General features: G+C 47.7%; 1 protein-coding gene across 1 annotated transcript; it reads left to right on the top strand.

Annotated features, from left to right (window-relative positions):
* Positions 1 to 78: 78 nt before the first annotated feature.
* med16 (mediator complex subunit 16) lies at positions 79 to 13673 on the top strand. Its single transcript, XM_048251713.1, has 14 exons — positions 79 to 393; positions 598 to 705; positions 1189 to 1358; positions 1809 to 2240; positions 2668 to 2773; positions 3753 to 3908; positions 4997 to 5217; positions 6480 to 6686; positions 7096 to 7306; positions 8775 to 8908; positions 9330 to 9522; positions 10623 to 10839; positions 11630 to 11713; positions 13531 to 13673. Exons 1-14 carry the CDS (start codon positions 255 to 257, stop codon positions 13655 to 13657), a joined length of 2505 nt encoding a protein of 834 aa, XP_048107670.1. The 5' UTR covers positions 79 to 254; the 3' UTR covers positions 13658 to 13673.
* The last annotated feature ends 8585 nt before the right edge of the window (positions 13674 to 22258 follow it).

Genomic DNA, 22258 nt, shown 5'->3' with positions numbered 1-22258 from the left:
ACTACAAGAGGAGAAAAAATGATAGCGTCATCTACAGGTGGATGACCACATAACGGTTGTTGTTCTTTTACTCCACGTCTGTAGGTGGCACTAGTAAGCACAATGCCAGGCAACATCGAAACATAACTCATAGGATAGCAAAGAAGCCCGGGTGAAGAAGGGGAAACAAATGAAGAGTTAGCTAGTGTTACATCGCAATATTAAAACTCTTACTCCTACCAAGTTGACTTACAGTTAACTTTCATGAACAGAAGATGGAAGTAGGATATGTCTGTGAGTGGGAGAAGAGACCCAGGAGCAACCATTGCCCTTCAATCCCGCTTGTGTGTGCATGGTCATGCAGAAACCTCATCGCGTTCACCACCGATCTTAAAAATGAAGAGGATGAAAAAGGTCATGTTCATAGCCAGTATTCACTTTATTATTGATTTGGCTGTTGCGTTGCCATTGTGTATGAATATATTCTATTATGGTGGTCCTCCTATGTCATGTGTCGACGTTAGCTAATGTTGCGTAGACTACAAGGCCACATTCGTCTGACGTCGGGGTGATTAAAATAGTGTTGGGATTAATCGTTATGCTGTCTTCACATTTCAGATCTTAGCCGTATGATTCATATTATTGATACGGAGCATCCATGGGACGTGTACTCGATCAACTCGGGCCACACAGAGGTGATCAGCTGCTTGGAATGGGACCAGTCAGGTGCGTTTCTGCAGTCGCCTGAGTTAAAATGAACTATGGATGGAACCTGTCAGAAAAATCACATTTCATTCCAATTCAGCTGAACTTTAGTTCAGGTTCACGATATCATTATTTTTTAGATAACCTAATGATGCTTAAATTATGTATAGGCCTAAGGACAGCTTCTGGCTTCTTTGATAATTCTTCATGGCATGAAGCGAGTCAGATTATTCCCAGCTGTCCCTAGAATATAGAAACGCCTTTTATCTCCAGACAAGAAAGTTTCAGAAGTTTGGCGTAGATTTTATTCAGTTGTCCTGTTCCTTAGTAACCAAGGTCCACCTAGTCTAGGTCATGGGCTATACCCATATGGACCTATGTAACGGTTCTGTGGTTGGATAAAGATGTCCGCTAGATGAATGGATGTTATTTAACTGTTCTGTGATTGGATAAAGGGGTCTGCTAGATGATTGGATGTAAATTGTGTTGTCATGCGTTCCGCAGGGTCGCGGTTGTTGTCGGCGGACGGCGACGGTCAGATCAAGTGCTGGGCCATGACGGAGCATCTGGTGAACAGCTGGGAGAGCACGCACAGCAGCGCGGTGGACGGCGACCCCATCGTGGCCCTGTCCTGGCTACACAACGGCGTCAAACTGGCCCTGCATGTGGAGAAGGTCAGTGAACAGCAGCACTAATGATTCCCTAAGAGCACCACAGCTAACTGCAGTTCAGAACAACACCATCACTATGGGACAGTCATATCAACATCACTAATGATTAAGAGCAACACAGCTAACTGCAGTTCAGAACAACACCATCACTATGGGACAGTCATATCAACATCACTAATGATTAAGAGCAACACAGCTAACTGCAGTTCAGAACAACACCATCACTATGGGACAGTCAGATCAACATCACTATGAGCTAGGGCAGCTATGAGGAGCTCAGTGTAACTCTGGAGAGACTTTTCAATTGCATAGGTCCCTTTGTTCTCAGAAACAAGTCTAGTGTGGTTTGTAGCTCGTCTTCAAGAGATTGTTTCAGAAACAACAGCACGGAGCTCAATGACCAGTTATCACATTTGGCTGTCTTCCCTTGTCTTGCTCATCTCCCTGTTGCAGTCGGGCTCCACTAACTTTGGGGAGAAGTTCTCGCGGGTGAAGTTCTCGCCGTCGTTGACGCTGTTCGGGGGGAAGCCGATGGAGGGCTGGTTGGCCGTAACGGTCAGTGGCCTGGTGACCGTGTCTCTGCTCAAGCCCAACGGCGCGTTGCTAAGCGCCAGCGAGAGTCTGTGCCGCCTGCGGGGACGCGTGGCGCTCGCCGACATCGCTTTCACGGGCGGAGGCAACATCGTCGTCGCGGCGACGGATGGGAGCAGCTCGTCGCCAGTGCAGTTCTACAAGGTGTGTGTGAGCGTGGTGAACGAGAAGTGTCGCATCGACACTGAGCTGCTGCCCTCCCTCTTCATGCGCTGCACCACTGACCCCGCGCGCAGAGACAAGTACCCGGCCGTCACGCACCTCAAGTTCCTCACGCGCGAGAACTCCGAACAGGTGAGCAAACGCCACTACATCTGGTCTCATACAGACTTCGGGTCACTGTACCAGACTCAGGGGGTCTCATGGGGGTCACTGTACCGACCTGATGTTTCTAATGAATGAAGTAGTGAATGAGAAGATGTGTACTCTCTACTGCCTTACTGGCATCTACAAGCGTCTTACAGATGTGTTGATGTTGTAGATACAGATCTATTGATGTTGTATACAGATGTGTTGATGTTGTAGATACAGACGTGTTGATGTTGTAGATACAGATGTGTTGATGTTGTAGATACAAGCGTCTTACAGATGTGTTGATGGTTGTTGCCGTGTATCAGTGTAAGTATCCGTTAATGATGGTGTAAGTATGCGTTGATGATGGTGTCTGTGTTGGTGTAATTGTAAGTGTTGTTTCTGTGTTTGTTTGTGTTTGTGTTTGTAGGTGCTGCTTTGTGCCTCTAGTCAGATGGGCAGCATAGTGGAGTGCTGGTCACTGCGGAAGGAAGGACTTCCTGTCAATAACATTTTCCACCAGCGCTCACCAGCCGGTAGGCCACTCCCACAGCACCACACTGGCCACTCCCACAGCACCACACTGGCCACTCCCACAGCACCACACTGGCCACTCCCACAGCACCACACTGGCCACTCCCACAGTACCACACTGGCCACTCCCACAGCACTCACCTGCTGGTAGGCCACTCCCACAGCACCACACAGGCCACTCCCACAGCACCAAACTGGCCACTCCCACAGCACAACACTGGACACTCCCACAGCATCACACAGGCCACTCCCACAGCATCACACTGGCCACTCCCACCGCAGCACACTGACCACTCCCACATCATCACACTGGCCACTCCCACTCTGGACACTCCCACAGAATCAGACTGGACGCTGTTGCTTTAGCTCAGCCCATAGACTAGACACACACACACACAGCCAATATACACATAAATACACACACACACACACAGCCAATATACACATAAACACACACACACACACAGCCAATATACACATAAATGCACACACACACAGCCAATATACACATAAATGCACACACACACACAGACAATATACACATAAATGCACACACACACACACACACAGCCAATATACACATAAATGCACACACACACACAGCCAATATACACATAAATGCACACACACACACAGGCACAAACACACACAGCCAATATACACATAAATACACACACACACACACACACACACACACACACACACAGCCAATATACACATAAATGCACACACACACACAGCCAATGTACACATAAATGCACACACAAATGCACACACACACAGCCAATGTACACATAAATGCACACACACACACACACACACACACACAGCCAATATACACATAAATGCAAACACACACAGCCACAAACAGGCTATAAAACAGACACATCCCAGCAAAGCCAGAGCAGTTGACTTGCATTGACTTCCTTGTGTTGAGTGTTTGTGTTTGTAAACAGCGCGGTCCTCTCTCTCTTCCCTCAGTGGGCGAGAAGCAGCCCATGATCCTGAAGTGGCGAATCCTCTCTGCCACCAACGACCTTGACCGCGTGTCTGCTGTCGCTCTTCCGAAGCTGCCCATCTCCATCTCCAACACTGACCTCAAAGTGGCGTCCGACACCAAGTTCTGCCCTGGCCTGGGTGAGGACATCAGGCTCAGTATGGAGTGGTCAGAGAGAGAGAGAGAGAGAGAGAGAGAGAGAGAGCAGTGTTTCCCACAGAATTGGATTCAATTTGTGGCGGTAGCTGACTTGGACAACGGGGGGGTGGGGGGGGGGGTATTATGTATAGGTCTAATTGAGTGCCTGTCACTTTAAGACATTCGTGATTAACACAGTTAAAAGGCTGCTGATGTGTGGATGCAATTCATAACGTTTTCTACATAGTTAAAATAAAGGTTCGTACTTCTCCTTGGGACAAGCACTTTTGAATTTTGGAAAACACTTTTCCATTTACATCGGAATTTTGCAAACATTCAGTGTCAGCGTCAATAAAATGAGCCCTTCAACGAAATTGACAAGCAGCCGTAAGTAGGCTAAGCATGCTAAATTCGACATCCAAACAGTATTCTAACGTTAGCTTTGAGACTGCTTGATTGCATAACTTAGTTTAGTCTCTTCAATGTAGCCTACTATGTTGTGATAAGACCTTAGCAGAGTTAACTTCAATGCAGCAGTTTTGAACAAATTTGGTCACGATGCTAAGCAGATTTAATAGCAATTTAGCCAGACGTCTTCTATGCAATGCTTCTATGTGGCAACAACAATCCTTCAGATCGTGCATATTTAGTTAATTGCACATGCAGAGGAGGGGCAGCGGGCTACGAGAGAGAGCGGGGCGGGGCAAGGAAAGGCTGCGTGCGTAAAAAGCGCAGCTCAATGGCAATGCAAGGATTTGACCCTTATATTTAATTTAAATTAAACATAGAATATTAATCTGTGGCGGCCAGTTTTGATTTCGTGGCGCCCCGCCACAGATTAGTCAATGTATGGGAAACACTGGAGAGAGAGAGAGGGAGAATGGGGACTGCTAACTGATGCTAATCTCTTGTTTGTTGCGTGTGTGTGTGTGTGTGTTTGTTGCGTGCGTGTGTGTGTGTGTGTGTGTGTGTGTGTGTGTGTGTGTTTACGTGTGTGTGTGTGTGATGCGGCGCAATAATCGCGTCTTTGGCGTGTGTGTGTGTGTGTGTGTGTGTGTGTGTGTGTGTGTGGCGCGCACGCACACTTTAGGCCTGGCTCTGGCATTCCACGACGGCAGTATTCAGGTTCTGCACCGGCTCTCTCTCCACACCATGGGTGTGTACTACGGTTCTTCCTCCGGTTCCTCCCAGCGCGTGGGCGAGGAACCCGCTATCAAGAGGCAGCGTGCCGGAGGCCCCACCATCCACTTCAAGGCCCTGCAGTTCTCCTGGACCTCGCTGGCCCTGGTCGGAGTGGACAACCATGGGAAGGTGAGTGCACCGTCGCAGGGTGGAGTTATGTCACTGTATTGTGTTAAGGTTGAGTATTAGGGTGGAGTTATGTCACTGTATTGTGTTAAGGTTGAGTATTAGGGTGGAGTTATGTCACTGTATTGTGTTAGGGTGGAGTATTAAGGTGGAGTTATGTCACTGTATTGTGTTAAGGTGGAGTATCAGGGTGGAGTTATGTCACTGTATTGTGTTAAGGTGGAGTATCAGGGTGGAGTTATGTCACTGTATTGTGTTAAGGTGGAGTATCAGGGTGGAGTTATGTCACTGTATTGTGTTAAGGTGGAGTATTAGGGTGGAGTTATTTCACTGTATTGTGTTAGGGTGGAGTATTAAGGTGGAGTTATTTCACTGTATTTTAGTAAGGTCCCACCTTTGAAGGTTTTAGAATATCTTATTAGTATAGATTTTAAAAAATATATTTAAGTTTCTGTAACACACAGTGCTCTGGCCATTAAATAGCCTTAGTTGTGGAAATGGCCTTAAATTAAACAAACAAACAAAAAAACAAACATTTCACTGTATTGTGTTAAGGTGGAGTATCAGGGTGGAGTTATTTCACTGAATTGTGTTAGGGTGGAGTATTAGGGTGGAGTTATGTCACTGTATTGTGTTAGGGTGGAGTATTAAGGTGGAGTTATGTCACTGTATTGTGTTAGGGTGGAGTATTAAGGTGGAGTTATGTCACTGTATTGTGTTAAGGTTGAGTATTAGGGTGTAGTTATTTCACTGAATTGTGTTAGGGTGGAGTATTAGGGTGGAGTTATTTCACTGTATTGTGTTAGGGTGGAGTATTAAGGTGGAGTTATGTCACTGTATTATGTGTTATTCTTCTTCATAATACTAAAATCATGATGGGTTTAGTTGTTATTGTGAAAAGTCCCATCCCAGCTTTATCAGAGGATGTACTTAATGACAATAATAATGTCCTTTTTTTCTGTTCTCTCCATCTTTCCCTCTCTTCTCTCCCTGTTCTCTCCATCTTTCCCTCTCTTCTCTCCCTGTTCTCTCCATCTTTCTCTGTCTTTTCTCCCTGTTCTCTCCATCTTTCCCTCTCTTCTCTCCCTGTTCTCTCTCTTCTCTCCCTGTTCTCTCCATTTTTCTCTCTCTTCTCTCCCTGTTCTCTCTCTTCTCTCCCTGTTCTCTCCATCTTTCTCTCTCTTCTCTCCCTGTTCTCTCCATCTTTCTCTCTCTTCTCTCCCTGTTCTCTCCATCTTTCTCTCTCTTCTGGCTGTGTCCATCAGCTGCACATGATCCGTGTGTCACCGTCCATGGGTCAGATGCTGGACATGAACACGCTGCTGCGCCACCTGCTGTTCCTGCTGGAGTACTGCATGGTGACGGGCTACGACTGGTGGGACGTGCTGCTCCACGTGCAGCCAGGGATGGTGCACAACCTGGTGGAGCGTCTGCACGAGGAATACATGAGGCAGAACCAGGCCCTGCAGCAGGTACCCTTTAGAACGTGGAGAACTCAGAGTACATATCGCAGGTACCCTTTAGAACATGGAGAACACAGAGTACATGAGGCAAAACCAGGCCCTGCAGCAGGTACCCTTTAGAACGTGGAGAACTCAGAGTACATTCAACAGGCACCCTTTAGAACATGGAGAACACAGAGTACATGAGGCAGAACCAGGTCCTGCAGCAGGTACCCGCGGAACCTTTTAGAACCGCACACACTGTTTGGGTAGATCAGAGAGGTGTAAGTGAGTTTGCATTGGGTTCCTGTTAAAGACTACTGTACCGTTCTGCCTGTTCTGTCAGGTTCTGTTAAAGTTCTGTCAGGTTCTGTTAAAGTTCTGCATGTTCTGTCAGGTTCTGTTAAAGACTACTGTACTGTTCTGCATGTTCTGTCAGGTTCTGTCCACGCGGATCGTGGCGGTGAAGGCGTCGCTGTGTAAGTTGTCGTCGGCGACGGCGGCGCGTGCCTGTGACTTCCACGCCAAGCTCCTCCTCATCGCTATAAGCTCCACCCTCAAGTCGCTGCTGCGCCCGCACGTGCTCAGTACGCCCGACAAGAGTCCCGGTGACCGCCTGGCCGAGATCTGCACCAAAAACACCGACACTGGTGAGTCTGGCTTTACACACACACACTTTGCTTTACCGAACATAGCCTTTTGTTGAAAACCTCTCGTAACACACACACACACACACACACACACACACACACACTTGCAGGAAAAGGCCCTTCAGTTGCTCACTGACCACTGAGTGAAGGTGTGTCTCTGCAGGAGAGCTGAAGTAAAGCACTTCTCCTACAGTCTGTCTCTCTCCATGATGGTGTCTCATCTCGACGCTTTCAGAGTAGATAACAGCTCTGCTCCGCTCAGCCATCTAGTTAACCAGCACAGAGGCACTCTCATCCCTCTCTTCTCTCATCCCACTCTTCTCTCATCCCTCTCTTCTCTTCCTTTCTCTCTTCCCTGATTTCTCTCATCCCCTCTTCTCTCCGTCTCCTCTTCTCTCATCCCTCTCTTCTCTCATCCCTCTCTTCTCTCTTCCCTCTCTTTTCTCTCATCCCTCTCTTCTCTCATCTCTCTCTTCTCTTATCCCTCTCTTCTCTCTCTTCCTCTCTTCTCTCTCTTCCTCTCATCCCTCTCCTCTCTTCCCTCTCTTCTCTCATCCCTCTCTTCCCTCATCCCTCTCTTCTCTCATCCCTCTCTTCTCTCTTCTCTCATCCCTCTCTTCTCTCTTCTCTCTTCTCTCTCTTCCCTCTTCTCTCTCTTCCTCTCTTCTCCTCATCCTCTCTTCCCTCATCCCTCTCTTCTCTCATCCCTCTCTTCTCTCTTCTCTCATCCCTCTTCTCTCTCATCCCTCTCTTCTCTCTCTTCTCTCTTCCTCTCTTCTCTCATCCCTCTCTTCTCTCATCCCTCTTCTCTTATCCCTCTCTTCTCTCTCATCCCTCTCTTCTCTCTTCTCTCTTCCTTCTCTTCTCTCTCTTCTCTCATCCCTCTCTTCTCCCTCATCCACTCTTCCCTCATCCCTCTCTTCTCTCATCCCTCTCTTCTCTCTCATCCCTCTCTTCTCTCTTCCTCTCTTCTCTCATCCCTCTCTTCTCTCTTCCTTCTCTTCTTTCTCTTCTCTCATCCCTCTCTTCCCTCTCTTCTCTCTCTCTTCTCTCTTCTCTCATCCCTCTCTTCTCTCTCTTCTCTCTCATCCCTCTCTTCTCTCAGCCTTCTCTTCTCTCTCTCCTCTCTCATCCCTCTCTTCTCTCACTGCTCCCTTGGTAGGCTAGCTCTACTAGTCTCTGTGATGAATAAACGCTCCACATGTGCTGTGTGTCTAAAACATGTGGAATGTGTGACCATCTCCTGTGCTCTTATCCTGCCCCCTCATACCCTACCTGCCCCCCCTCAAATCCTACCTGCCCCCCCTCATACCCTACCTGCCCCCCTCAAATCCTACCTGCCCCTCAAATCCTACCTGCCCCCCCCAAATCCTACCTGCCCCCCCCCCATATCCTACCTGCCCCCTCTCATATCCTACCTGCCCCCACTCACATCTTACCTGCCCCTCCACTGCTGTCCTGCGGTCAGACATCGATAAGGTGATGATCAACCTGAAAACGGAGGAGTTCGTGCTGGACGGGCCGCCTCTGCAGTCTCTCCAGCAGCTCATCCAGTGGGTCGGCGACTTCGTGCTTTACCTGATGGCCAACCTGCCCAACCAGGTGAGGGCACCAGGCTGGCAGACGGCCATATATGGAACAGTGGATCATATCGCAGAACATAATGCAAATATTTATATATAGAACAGTGGAACATATCAGAACATAATGCATATATTTGTATATAGAACAGTAGAACATAATGCATATATTTATATATAGAACAGTGGATCATATCGCAGAACATGATGCATATATTTATATATGGAACAGTGGATCATATCAGATTAATCAAGAAAGACAAAAGCATTATTAGTTGACTTCTGTATGACATATTTCTTTGTAGTCACAACATGTCAGTTTAACTCAATGGTGTTGATTTGATCTTATGTTTGATACATGTTGAATCTGTGCCTAACTTCAGCCACACACAGACACACACACACACACAGCTGTTAAGTGTCCTCCGGTCTCTGGTCCCCAGGGGTCAGTGGTGCGTCCGGGCTTCGGGTTCCTGCGTGACGGCGCGTCCCTGGGCATGCTCAGAGAGATGATGGTGATGATCCGTATCTGGGGCCTGCTGAAGCCGGGCTGCCTGCCCATCTACACGGCCACCTCCGACAACCAGGACAGCATGAGCCTCCTGTTCCGCCTGCTGACCAAGCTCTGGCTCTGCTGTAAGGACCACACACACACACACGCATGCACACACACACACACACACACACACACACACACATATTATTATTATTATTATTATTATTATTATTATTATTATTATTATTATTATTATTATTATTATTATTATTATTATTATTATTATTATTATTATTATTATTATTATTATTATTATTATTATTATTATTATTATTATTACACATTTATATTATTATATACTAATACACACACACACACATATTATTATTATTATTATTATTATTATTATTATTATTATTATTATTATTATTATTATTATTATTATTATTATTATTATTATTATTATTATTATTATTATTATTATTATTATTATTATTATTATTATTAATATTATTAATATTCCTTCTTACACATACACACACACACACATCACACACACACACACATACCTCACACACACACACTGCATGCACACATACCACACACACACACACATCACACACACACACACATACCTCACACACACACACACGCATGCACACATACCTCACACACACACACACACATCACACACACACACATACCTCACACACACACACACACACACACACACATCTCACACACACACACATCACACACACACACACGCATGCACACATACCACACACACACACACGCATGCACACATACCACACACACACACACACACACACACACACACACACCTCACACACACACACATACCTCACACACACACACACACACGCGCATGCACACATACCACACACACACACACACCTCTCACACACACACACATCACACACACACACATACCTCACACACACACACACATCTCACACACACACACACATACCTCACACACACACACATCACACACACACACACACACACACACACACACATACCTCACACACACACACATCACACACACACACACATACCTCACACACACACACATGCCTCACACACACACACATCACACACACACACACCTCTCTCACACACACACACATCTCACACACACACACACCTCTCTCTCACAGACACACTCTCTCACACACACACACCGTCCTAACGCCCTCCTCTGTGTCTGGTCCAGCACGGGACGAGGGTCACCCCCAGGAGCCGGACGAGTCTTTGATCGACGAGTGCTGCCTTCTGCCCAGTCAGCTGCTGGTGCCCAGTATGGACTGGCTGCCCATCAACGACGGCGTCATCACCAAGATGCAGAGCAAGCAGCCGCTGCGGCTACAGTTCGGCAAACCCTACACGCTGCCCAGCCTCACGTCCAACACACAGGTGGACATCTTCTCCAGGTGAGACGACCGTAAACACACACAGGTGGACACCTTCTCCAGGTGAGACCACTGTAAACACACACAGGTGTAAACACACACAGGTGGACATCTTCTCCAGGTGAGACCACTGTAAACACACACAGGTGGACATCTTCTCCAGGTGAGACCACCATAAACACACGCAGGTAGACACCAGGTGAGACCACTGTAAACACACGCAGGTAGACACCAGGTGGACATCTTCTCCAGGTGAGATCACCGTGACCATCAGGAGGAGATCACACGTCCAGACATGAGTTACTTCAGCAATAAGCCCGAGGCCGTGAAGCTACAGTTCTACAACAGCTAAGGCGTTTGCTAGGCTGCAAGCAGCGCTAAGCTGACCTAAAGTAGAATCCAGTGAGAAGTGACCTGGCGAGACCTGGCCGAGACTGCCACCTAGTGATAAACCCACGAAAATAAATGGCCTGGTTTGACCCACCAGCATCACTGGTCGATGGCGGCAACCATTAAAAGCTGAGTTATGATAAAATGTCCAGATAAAATGTCCATATTGTGCATTTCATGAGTTTTCACTCAAAATATTGCGTTTTTGGCACTCAAAGTGTTAATTATTAATATGCCATTGTAATTGGTATGACGTTTTGATTAATGCTAATGGTTTTGATTGTCAGTGTTTAGCTGAATAAAAATGGTTGAACTGTACACATGGGGGTCTAAGTGCCCATGGGCACCTGGGGCCATGTCCCACTCAACTGACCTATTGTGTGTGTGTGTGTGTGTGTGTGTGTGTGTGTGTGTGTGTCAGGAGCCCCGGGTCTCAGCGGATGGATAACCTGCGCTGTCTACACCTGGGGGTGTATCCCACTGAGGACAGCAAGGCCTGCACCAGGTGAGGACACACACACACACACACAGACACACACACACACACACACACACACACACACACACTCCCTCTCTCCTCCTTTCTTCTCCCTCTCTCTCCTCTCCTCTATTTTTCTCTGCTCCTTTTCTCTCATATTCCATCTGTGTGTGTGTGTCTGTGTGTGTGTGTGTGTGTGTGTCATCTCCACCCTACTCTGCCACAGCCTTTGCTCTCTCTCTCTCTTTATCTGTCCAGTCCACTCGCTCCTCCCTAGTATTGCTCAGGTCAGGTCAGTTCAGTCCACTTATTTAAGTTTGGTGACTAACAGCTGTTTAAAAACATGGCCTCAGTGCTCTGAAATGTGTCCAACATCATACAGAAAAACGGCATTAATAGCATCAGTCCTAAAATAACTCTGACATTCATAAAAAAGAAGTTGAAGGGAAGCTTATTTTTCATCTGGTCTTTTCTGACTCTTGTTCTTTCTTTTATCTTTAGCCTTTCATTTTCTCTCTCCCTCTCTCCTCCTCTCTCACTCTCCCTCTCGCTTACACTCTCTCTCTCTCTCTCTCTCTCTCTCTCTCTCTCTCTCTCTCTGTCTCTCTCTCACCCTCTCTCTTTCTCTCTCTCTCTCTCTCTCCCTCTCTCCCCATCTCTCCCTCTTTCTCTCCCTCTCTCCCCATCTCTCCCTCTTTCTCTCTCTCCCTCTCTCTCCCTCTCTCTCTCTCTCCTCTCTCTCTCCCTCTCTCCTTCTCTCTCTCTCTCTTCTTGTCCTCTATCAGAGGGCGTGCTCACTGCGTCATGTTGGCATCCCATTAGCGCTCATTTGAAATGTATTCTCTCTGACCCTAATAATAACTTGATCCATTTCCTTCAGAATGGGACCCAAATGGGCTAAAATGGGTCGAGTGGCCCAGCCAGCCAGCGCTGAATATTCATCACAAGCTGTTGCTGTGCCCCCAGTCCAGCCTGCCATATGCATATGCTGCTCTTCAGCTGAAGCTCCTTACTCTGTTCAGATTCTCTTTTGTGCAGTAACCCAGTCTGATAGCGCTAGCCTAGCTTAGCACAATTCACTGGTAACCCAGTCTGACAGCGCTAGCCTAGCTTAGCACAATTCACTGGTAACCCAGTCTGATAGCGCTAGCCTAGCTTAGCACAATTCACTGGTAACCCAGTCTGATAGCGCTAGCCTAGCTTAGCACAATTCACTGGTAACACAGTCTGATGGCTAGCCCACAAAGCAGCACAATTTACTGGTAACCCAGTCTGACGAAGCTAGCCCAACTTGCTCCAGCACGGTTGGTAACCAGTCTGATGAATTCTCTTAGCCTAATAGCACAATTCACTGAGTAACTTACAGTCTGAAAGCCAAGCTAGTTTAACTAGCACAATTTACTGGTAACCCTAGCCCACACAAGCTTAGCCTAGCTCAGCACAGTTCACTGGTAACACAGTCTGACGAAGCCAGCGCTTACCCCTTTAATTTATCTGGTAACCCAGTCTGACAACGCTAGCTTAGCTTAGCACAATTTACTGGTAACCCAGTCTGACAGCGCTAGCCTAGCTCAGCACAGTTCACTGGTAACCCAGTCTGACAGCGACTAGCCTAGCTTAGCACAATTCACTGGTAACCCAGTCTGACAACGCTAGCCTAGCTTAGCACAATTCACTGGTAACCCAGTCTGACAACGTTAGCCTAGCTTAGCACAATTCACTGGAAGGGAGTTAGACCAGTTAACCTGTAGCTAAAAGGGAGCTTATTTCCCAAAAAGTTGGTGTGTTCCTTTAAATTAATAATCCCCCCCCCGTCTATATGTGTGTGTGTGTGTGTGTTTAAGGTGTGGCTGTGTGACCATGCTGCGCTCCCCCAATAAGACCAACGCCATGAAGCAGTGGGAGCAGCGCTGGATAAAGAACTGCCTGTGTGGAGGCCTGTGGAGGAGGATACCCCCTGTGCTCTCCTGACCGTCACACCTCAACATGGGGGCTATTACTCTCCTCACCGTCACACAGCACCCCTGGGGGGGCTATAAAACAGACCTGTTTCTCTGTCTTACGTGGCAGTAGATTCATCACCAGGGGATAGAGAGAGACTGAGGATGTGAAATCCACACTTTGCTCTAACACCAGCATAACAGAATAACGATAGTTAGGTGTGTGGTGTGTGTGTGTGTGTGTGTGTGTGTGTGTGTGTGTGTGTGTGCTTGCATGTATGTTGCCCACCTGGCCAGACTGTCTTTGCAGTAAGCAAGCCTGTCATCTCCACTGAGCCACTATGACCCACACAGTCACCTGGAGCTCTCTACTGTCACCACCATCACAGTAAGTTACAGCCAGAGACCTCAGCAGCTGCTGCAGCATTGAGTCTGACCCATACGAGCTCCAACAGGTCACTCAGCATTGAGTCTGACCCATACGCGCTCCAACAGGTCACTCAGCATTGAGTCTGACCCCCACAGGTCACTGTGTCACATCCTCAGCAGTACTAGGCAGCATTAGAGACTCACTGTCTTTAAAACATCCACAACACTGTGTTGTGCTCGTAGAAGTCCATGGGAAGACTTCTAGTAGAACATCTTTTCTTGTCATGTACTGTAAATATTATTATTTTTTTTATATGTATATCTTTCTGTGTCTTTTTGTACTGGATTTGTGAAACAGAAGCTTCAGAGACTTGACTAAATGGTCAAGTGTATTTTTTTGTGAGTCTGTTCAAATTGATTTGATTGTAGTGTCGACCTACAGCCACAGAGAGGCGCTGTATCTCATTTAAAAGTCCAGTCGTGATTGGGGGAGATTTCTCCCTCCATGTCTCGTTTGTGATGTAATAAAGCTGGATTTGTACGAAATTGAATCATTCGCTGTCTGCTTAGTGTGACATTTTAATGCTGCGTCCCTGTGCTATTCAGGTCTGTAAACGTACACACACAACACACACACACACACACCAGCTGTGAGTATCGCCAGAGGGGATCCCTAAGCTGTCGGGCTTCAGTGTGTCTCCTCAGAGTTAAAGCAGCCTTACACTCAGCATTCAATATGCCTACCGCACACACACACACACACACACACACACACACACGCCTATGCCTACCTGATAATCACCCACCTGAGGATTCCTCTCTAATTGAAAGTATCGTCATGGCATGGGCAGGGCAGGCTACTCAAACGGATCTTCCTCCACATAATCCGCTTGTGCTCTTGGACATGTGCAGCATCTAGCCTTGGCCCAGGCCAGACTACAAACTAACCTGCTTAATCTGTCTAATTGCTAACTGCTTTCACACACCAGGGGTTTCCCCTCTTTTTTACCTGCCATACACACACACACACACCATATTATTTATTTGATTTCTAGCAGGGTTTAGCTGACTAAACCAATTATACATTTGAGGTATTAATAAGCAATAATGGAGCAATAACTGCACTGACTTCGATCAGGTGTACAGACCTGAAGAGCCCCTGTTCTACATCCTGCTGATATTGATCTGAGAATGTCCTGAACCCAGAGGGTTTAGCAGGATTGCAGCGTCTCCACTCCTCAGATCCGGTACCTGGACAGGCGCATGCTGCACTCAGGCCAACAGGACGTCTGCTCTCCGCAGGCCAACAGGACGTCTGCTCTCCTCAGGCCAACAGGACGTCTGCTGCTCTTCTCAGGCCAACAGGGCGCCTGCTCTCCTCGCAGGCCAACAGGACGCCTGCTCTCCACAGGCCAACAGGACGCTGCAGGCCAACAGGACGTCTGCTCTCCGCAGGCCAACAGGACGTCTGCTCTCCTCAGGCCAACAGGACGTCTGCTGCTCTTCTCAGGCCAACAGGACGTCTGCTCTCCGCAGGCCAACAGGACGTCTGCTCTCCACAGGCCAACAGGACGCTGCAGGCCAACAGGACGTCTGCTCTCCGCAGGCCAACAGGACGTCTGCTCTCCGCAGGCCAACAGGACGTCTGCTCTCCTCAGGCCAACAGGACGTCTGCTGCTCTCCTCAGGCCAACAGGACGTCTGCTGCTCTCCGCAGGCCAACAGGACGCTGCAGGCCAACAGGACGCTGCAGGCCAACAGGACGTCTTCATTAAGAGACTCAGTGGGATGAGCAGCAGCTCTGGGTGGCCTCACGCTGCCCCCCTAACACCTGTCTGGAGACACACGCGTGTGTGTGTGTGTGTGTGTGTGTGTGTGTGTGTGTGTGTGTGTGTGTGTGTGTGATGCTCCACACTAACGCCTGCAGGTGTCCCCAACCTACAGCAGTTCCTACCTAAAGAGGACAGGTACAGGAACACTACCCAGGTAAAGAGGACAGGTACAGGAACACTACCCAGGTAAAGAGCACAGGTACAGGAACACTACCCAGGTAAAGAGCACAGGGACAGGAACACTACGAGGACAGGTACAGGAACACTACCCAGGTAAAGAGGACAGGTACAGGAGTCAGGACCGCCTCGCTGTTCAGCCGTTGTTTTTCCATTGTTTACCTGCAGGACCTCCCCATGTGTTTACCTGCAGGACCTCCCCATGTGTTTGTCTACAGGACCTCCCCATGTGTTTACCTACAGGACCTCCCCATGTGCAGCCTTTTTGCTGTATGATCACGATGCTAATTAGATTTACTAAAATGGCATAGCAGCTGCAGCAAATACTCTCTCCACACTGATACACTATTTGTCCATTCAGTGTGGGCTCACTCTGAATGGACAAATACCTCAACTGAACAAGCTAGTAGCGTAACCCGTAACCTCGTTCACTACTCATTTACATCTTGAGTTTTTCGGGGCCGCACTAAAGTACCTACCCCGAGGCACAGACTTCATTCAGCCCCGTAGAAGTTCCCGGAATGTTGCATTACGGGGCGGTTTGTCTAATGGAAAACCTAACAAATGGCCCCAGCCCTGTACAACCAAGTTCCAGTTCCTGCAGTGGAAACAGCCCTCGTGAGCTTTCTTAAAGGTACCGTCAGTGATTCTGGACAACATCACGTTTGTTGACATTTGAACTAAACACCAATAAAACACCAGAGAGCAAACTCACTAGTCCCATCCTCAAAGTGCTGACTCCAAAACTGATGATTGGATTGGACAGTTGTGTTGTTGTTTGGGGGACAGGATTGCTCCATTTTGTTTGTTTCCAGTTTACGGAGCCAGCTATGTACGAAGACTGAGCACTTTCAGCACTAAGCGCGAAGACTGAGCATTTTCAGCACAATGCGAAGACTGAGCATTTTTTGTAGTGTGTGCGAAGACTGAACATTTTTTGTAGTGTGTGCGAAGACTGAGCATTTTCAGCTCTGTGCGAAGACTGAACATTTTTTGTAGTGTGTGCGAAGACTGAGCATTTTCAGCTCTGGGCGAAGACTGAGCATTTTCAGCACTGTGCGAAGACTGAGCATTTTCAGCAGTGTGTGCGAAGACTGAGCATTTTCAGCACTGTGCGAAGACTGAGCATTTTCAGGACAGTGTGCGAAGACTGAGCATTTTTTGCAGTATACGAAGACTGAGCATTTTCAGCAGTATATACAAAGACTGAGCATTTTCAGCAGTGTGTGCTGCGAAGACAGCATTTTTTGCAGTGAGCGAAGACTGAGCATTTTTTGCAGTGTGTGCGAAGACTGAGCATTGTCTGTGCGAAGACTGAGCATTTTTTGCAGTGTGCGAAGACTGAGCATTTTTTTGCAGTGTACGAAGACTGAGCATTTTCAGCAGTGTGTGTGAAGACTGAGCATTTTAGGCACAGTGTGCGAAGACTGAGCATTTTTTGCAGTATACTACTGAGCATTTTCAGCAGTGTGTGCGAAGACTGAGCATTTTTTGCAGTGTGCTCACGGAATGGAGAGCTACAGTATGTAAGGGATTGGGAGGAGATATTTGCTCAATGTGACAAAAATGTCAAAAAGACAGAAATTGCTGGCGGTACCTCTAAGGCATACTCTACCTGTAGTGTGTGGCAGTGAAGGGAGACACCACTGGTCAGTACCATGAGACCTGAGACCATGAGACTGAGACCATGAGACCTGAGACCATGAGACTGGAGGCTCTGATCCGGCACAGAGCTGGCCCAGACACGGCTGTGAAGTGGTGGAGAGAGGTTACTGTGAGAGGACTAGCAGTGTGTGTGTGTGAGTGTGTGAGTGTGACTGCCCTGGTGTTACTGTGAGAGGACTAGCAGGGCTGAGAGGCCACAGGAGATGGTATGCTGCTGCTGATGGGCAGGGGTGGCTGATTTACACACACACACACACACACACACACACAAACTGACTTACACACACACACACACACACAAACTGACTTACACACACACACACACTCACACAAACTGACTTACACACACACACACACACACACACACACACACACACACACACACACACACACACACAAACTGACTTACACACACACACATACACATGCTGACCGGCAGTGGAGTTACTCAAGCATTCCTCCAACCAGCTACAGACACCAACACACACACACACACACACACACACACAGACACCAACAACACACACACACACACAGACACCAACACACACACACAGAGACACCAACACACACACACACAGACACCAACACATACACACACACAGACACCAACACACACACAGACACCAACACACACACACAAAGACACCAACACACACAAACACACACACACACACAGACACCAACACACACACACACACACACACACACACACACACACACACACACACACAGACACCAACACACACACACACACACAGACACCAACACACACACAGAGACACCACACACACACACACACAGACACCAACACATACACACAGAGAGACACCAACACACACACCAACACACACACACACAGAGACACCAACACAAACACACACACACACACACACAGAGACACCAACACACAGCCATCTGTCTGCCATCGCTGCTGAAAGACAATACAGGGAAAAATCAATCAGACTGCAACCAGTCAAGCCAGCAACCATTTAACAGTCTCACATGCAAGAGAGAGAGAGAGAGAGAGAAGGAAAGAGAGAGAGAGAGAAGGAAAGAGAGAGAGAGAGAGAAGGAAAGAGAGAGAGAGGGAGATGGAAAGAGAGAGAAGGAAAGAGAGAGAGGGAGATGGAAAGAGAGAGAGGGAGATGGAAAGAGAGAGAGACAGGGAGATGGAGAGCATAGCGTCATGTGTCCACTGGAGTGAGGAGAATGTGTTCTGCAGAATGGTAATGAGCTGGAGGCTACCAATCAATGAAATGTGAACACGGATAAGATTTTAATTCAATTCACTTTCATTTATTCACACGGCCTCATTAATGTGCCTGAGCATCAGCTCAAGGTGCTTCACACACACACAGCCCCCCACCTGCCACACACACCAACACACACACACACACACACACAGCCCCCTACCTGCCAAAGGACAGCCTGGCGGAGAGCGACGCTGATCATGGACAGAGAGACAGAGGAAGATGAGAGCAGGTGTTATAGTCAATCAATCAATCAATCAATCAATCAATGTAATGTATAGTTTATAGTATCACCATGCAACATGACATCAACATACACACACACACACACACACACACACACACACACACACATATGTATAATAAGCATGTAGCCCTACAATTAAACAACAATCACACACACACACACACACACACACACACACACACACACACATATGTATAATGCACATGTAGCCCTACAATTAAACAACAATCACAGCTATAGAGCTATAGAGGAGGTTATAGAGGAGGTTATAGAGGAGGCTATAGAGGAGGTTATAGAGGAAGGCTATAGAGGAGGCTATAGAGGAGGTTATAGAGGAGCTATAGAGGAGGTTATAGAGGAGGCTATAGAGGAGCTATAGAGGAGCTATAGAGGAGGTTATAGTGGAGCTATAGAGAAGGTTATAGAGGAGGCTATAGAGGAGGTTATAGAGGAGCTATAGAGAAGGTTATAGAGGAGGCTATAGAGGAGGTTATAGAGGAGGTTATAGAGGAGGTTATAGAAGAGGTTATAGAGAAGCTATAGAGGAGGTTATAGAGGAGCTATAGAGGAGGTTATAGAGGAGGTTATAGAGGAGCTATAGAGGAGGTTATAGAGGAGGTTATAGAGGAGCTATAGAGGAGCTATAGAGGAGGTTATAGAGGAGCTATAGAGGAGCAGAGGAGGTTATAGAGGAGGTTATAGAGGAGCTATAGAGGAGCTATAGAGGAGGTTAAAGAGGAGCTATAGAGGAGGTTATAGAGGAGGTTATAGAGGAGCTATAGAGGAGCTATAGAGGGGCTATAGAGGAGGTTATAGAGGAGGTTATAGAGGAGCTAGAGAGGGGCTATAGAGGAGCTATAGAGGGGCTATAGAGGAGGCTATAGAGCAGCTATAGAGGGGCTATAGAGGAGGTTATAGAGGAGGCTATAGAGGAGGTTATAGAGGAGGTTATAGAGGGGCTATAGACAAGGCTATAGAGGAGGTTATAGAGGAGGTTATAGAGGAGGCTATAGAGGAGGCTATAGAGCAGCTATAGAGGGGCTATAGAGGAGGCTATAGAGGAGGTTATAGAGGAGGCTATAGGATGCTATAGAGGAGGCTATAGAGGAGGTTATAGAGGAGGCTATAGAGGAGCAGAGGAGCTTTAGAGGAGGCTATAGAGGAGGCTATAGAAGAGGTTATAGAGCAGCTATAGAGGAGGTTATAGAGGAGGCTATAGAGGAGGTTATACAGCAGCTATAGAGGGGCTATAGAGGAGGTTATAGAGGAGGTTATAGAGGAGGTTATAGAGGAGGCTATAGAGGAGGTTATAGAGCAGCTATAGAGGGGCTATAGAGGAGGTTATAGAGGAGGTTATAGAGGAGGCTATAGAGGAGGTTATAGAGGAGGTTATAGAGCAGCTATAGAGGGGGCTATAGAGGAGGTTATAGAGGAGGTTATAGAGGAGGCTATAGAGGAGGTTATAGAGCAGCTATAGAGGGGCTATAGAGGAGGTTATAGAGGAGGTTATAGAGGAGGCTATAGAGGAGGTTATAGAGGAGGCTATAGAGGAGGTTATAGAGCAGCTATAGAGGGGGCTATAGAGGAGGCTATAGAGGAGGTTATAGAGGGGCTATAGAGGAGGCTATAGAGGAGGTTATAGAGGAGGTTATAGAGGGGCTATAGATGAGGCTATAGAGGAGGTTATAGAGGAGGTTATAGAGGAGGTTACAGAGAAGGTTATAGAGGAGGCTATAGAGGAGGCTATAGAGGAGGCTATAGAGCAGCTATAGAGGGGCTATAGAGGAGGCTATAGAGGAGGATATAGAGGAGGTTATAGAGGAGGCTATAGGAGGCTATAGAGGAGGTTATAGAGGAGGCTATAGAGGAGGTTATAGAGGGGCTATAGAGGAGGCTATAGAGGAGGTTATAGAGGAGGTTATAGAGGGGCTATAGACGAGGTTATAGAGGAGGTTATAGAGGAGGTTATAGAGGAGGTTATAGAGAAGGTTATAGAGGAGGCTATAGAGGAGGCTATAGAGCAGCTATAGAGGGGCTATAGAGGAGGCTATAGAGGAGGTTATAGAGAAGGCTATAGGAGGCTATAGAGGAGGTTATAGAGGAGGCTATAGAGGAGCAGAGGAGCTATAGAGGAGGCTATAGAGGAGGCTATAGAGGAGGTGTATGTATAGAGGAGCTATAGAGGAGGTGTATGTATAGAGGAGGTGTATGTATAGAGGAGCAATAGAGGAGGTGTATGTATAGAGGAGGTGTATGTATAGAGGAGCAATAGAGGAGGTTATAGAGGAGGTTATAGAGGAGCAGCTCCCCTGTGGGGACCAGTGTGTGCCCAGCGTGCCCACAGGTATACCGGTATGCCAGTCCTCTGATGTGCCCAGTATACCAGTCCTCTGATGTGCCAGTCCTCTGATGTGCCAGGTATGCCAGTCCTCTGATGTGCCCAGTATACCAGTCCTCTGATGTGCCGGGTATGCCAGTCCTCTGATGTGCTGGGTATGCCAGTCCTCTGATGTGCCAGTCCTCTGATGTGCCCAGGATACCAGTCCTCTTATGTGCCAGTCCTCTGATGTGCCGGGTATGCCAGTCCTCTGATGTGCCCAGTATACCAGTCCTCTGATGTGCCGGGTATGCCAGTCCTCTGATGTGCCGGGTATGCCAGTCCTCTGATGTGCCCAGTATACCAGTCCTCTGATGTGCCGGGTATGCCAGTCCTCTGATGTGCCAGTCCTCTGATGTGCCGGGTATGCCAGTCCTCCGATGTGCCAGTCCTCTGATGTGCCGGGTATACCAGTCCTCTGATGTGCCGGGTATACCAGTCCTCTTATGTGCCCAGTATACCAGTCCTCTGATGTGCCAGTCCTCTGATGTGCCGACTTCAATTAGAATGAAGCGACTGGCAGCACTATCGCATTCTGCTCAGACCAAGCAAGCATATGCCTATCATCAAGCCATGAAATGATTGACCAATAGTAGGCCTACTTACTTTTGTCCGAAAGCAGAGGCTTTGTAGTGGCGCGCGTGTCTCTGTGAACAGCTAACGTTAGGCATGTCATGTATGCACGCAGGTGCAGCAGTTTCCAGCAGGTCTGG

This window comes from Alosa alosa, chromosome 9 (genome assembly GCF_017589495.1).
Source record: "Alosa alosa isolate M-15738 ecotype Scorff River chromosome 9, AALO_Geno_1.1, whole genome shotgun sequence".
NCBI lineage: Eukaryota > Metazoa > Chordata > Actinopteri > Clupeiformes > Clupeidae > Alosa > Alosa alosa.
The sequence above is the reverse complement of the archived record's forward strand: the minus strand, read 5'-3'. Positions and strand labels throughout refer to the sequence as shown.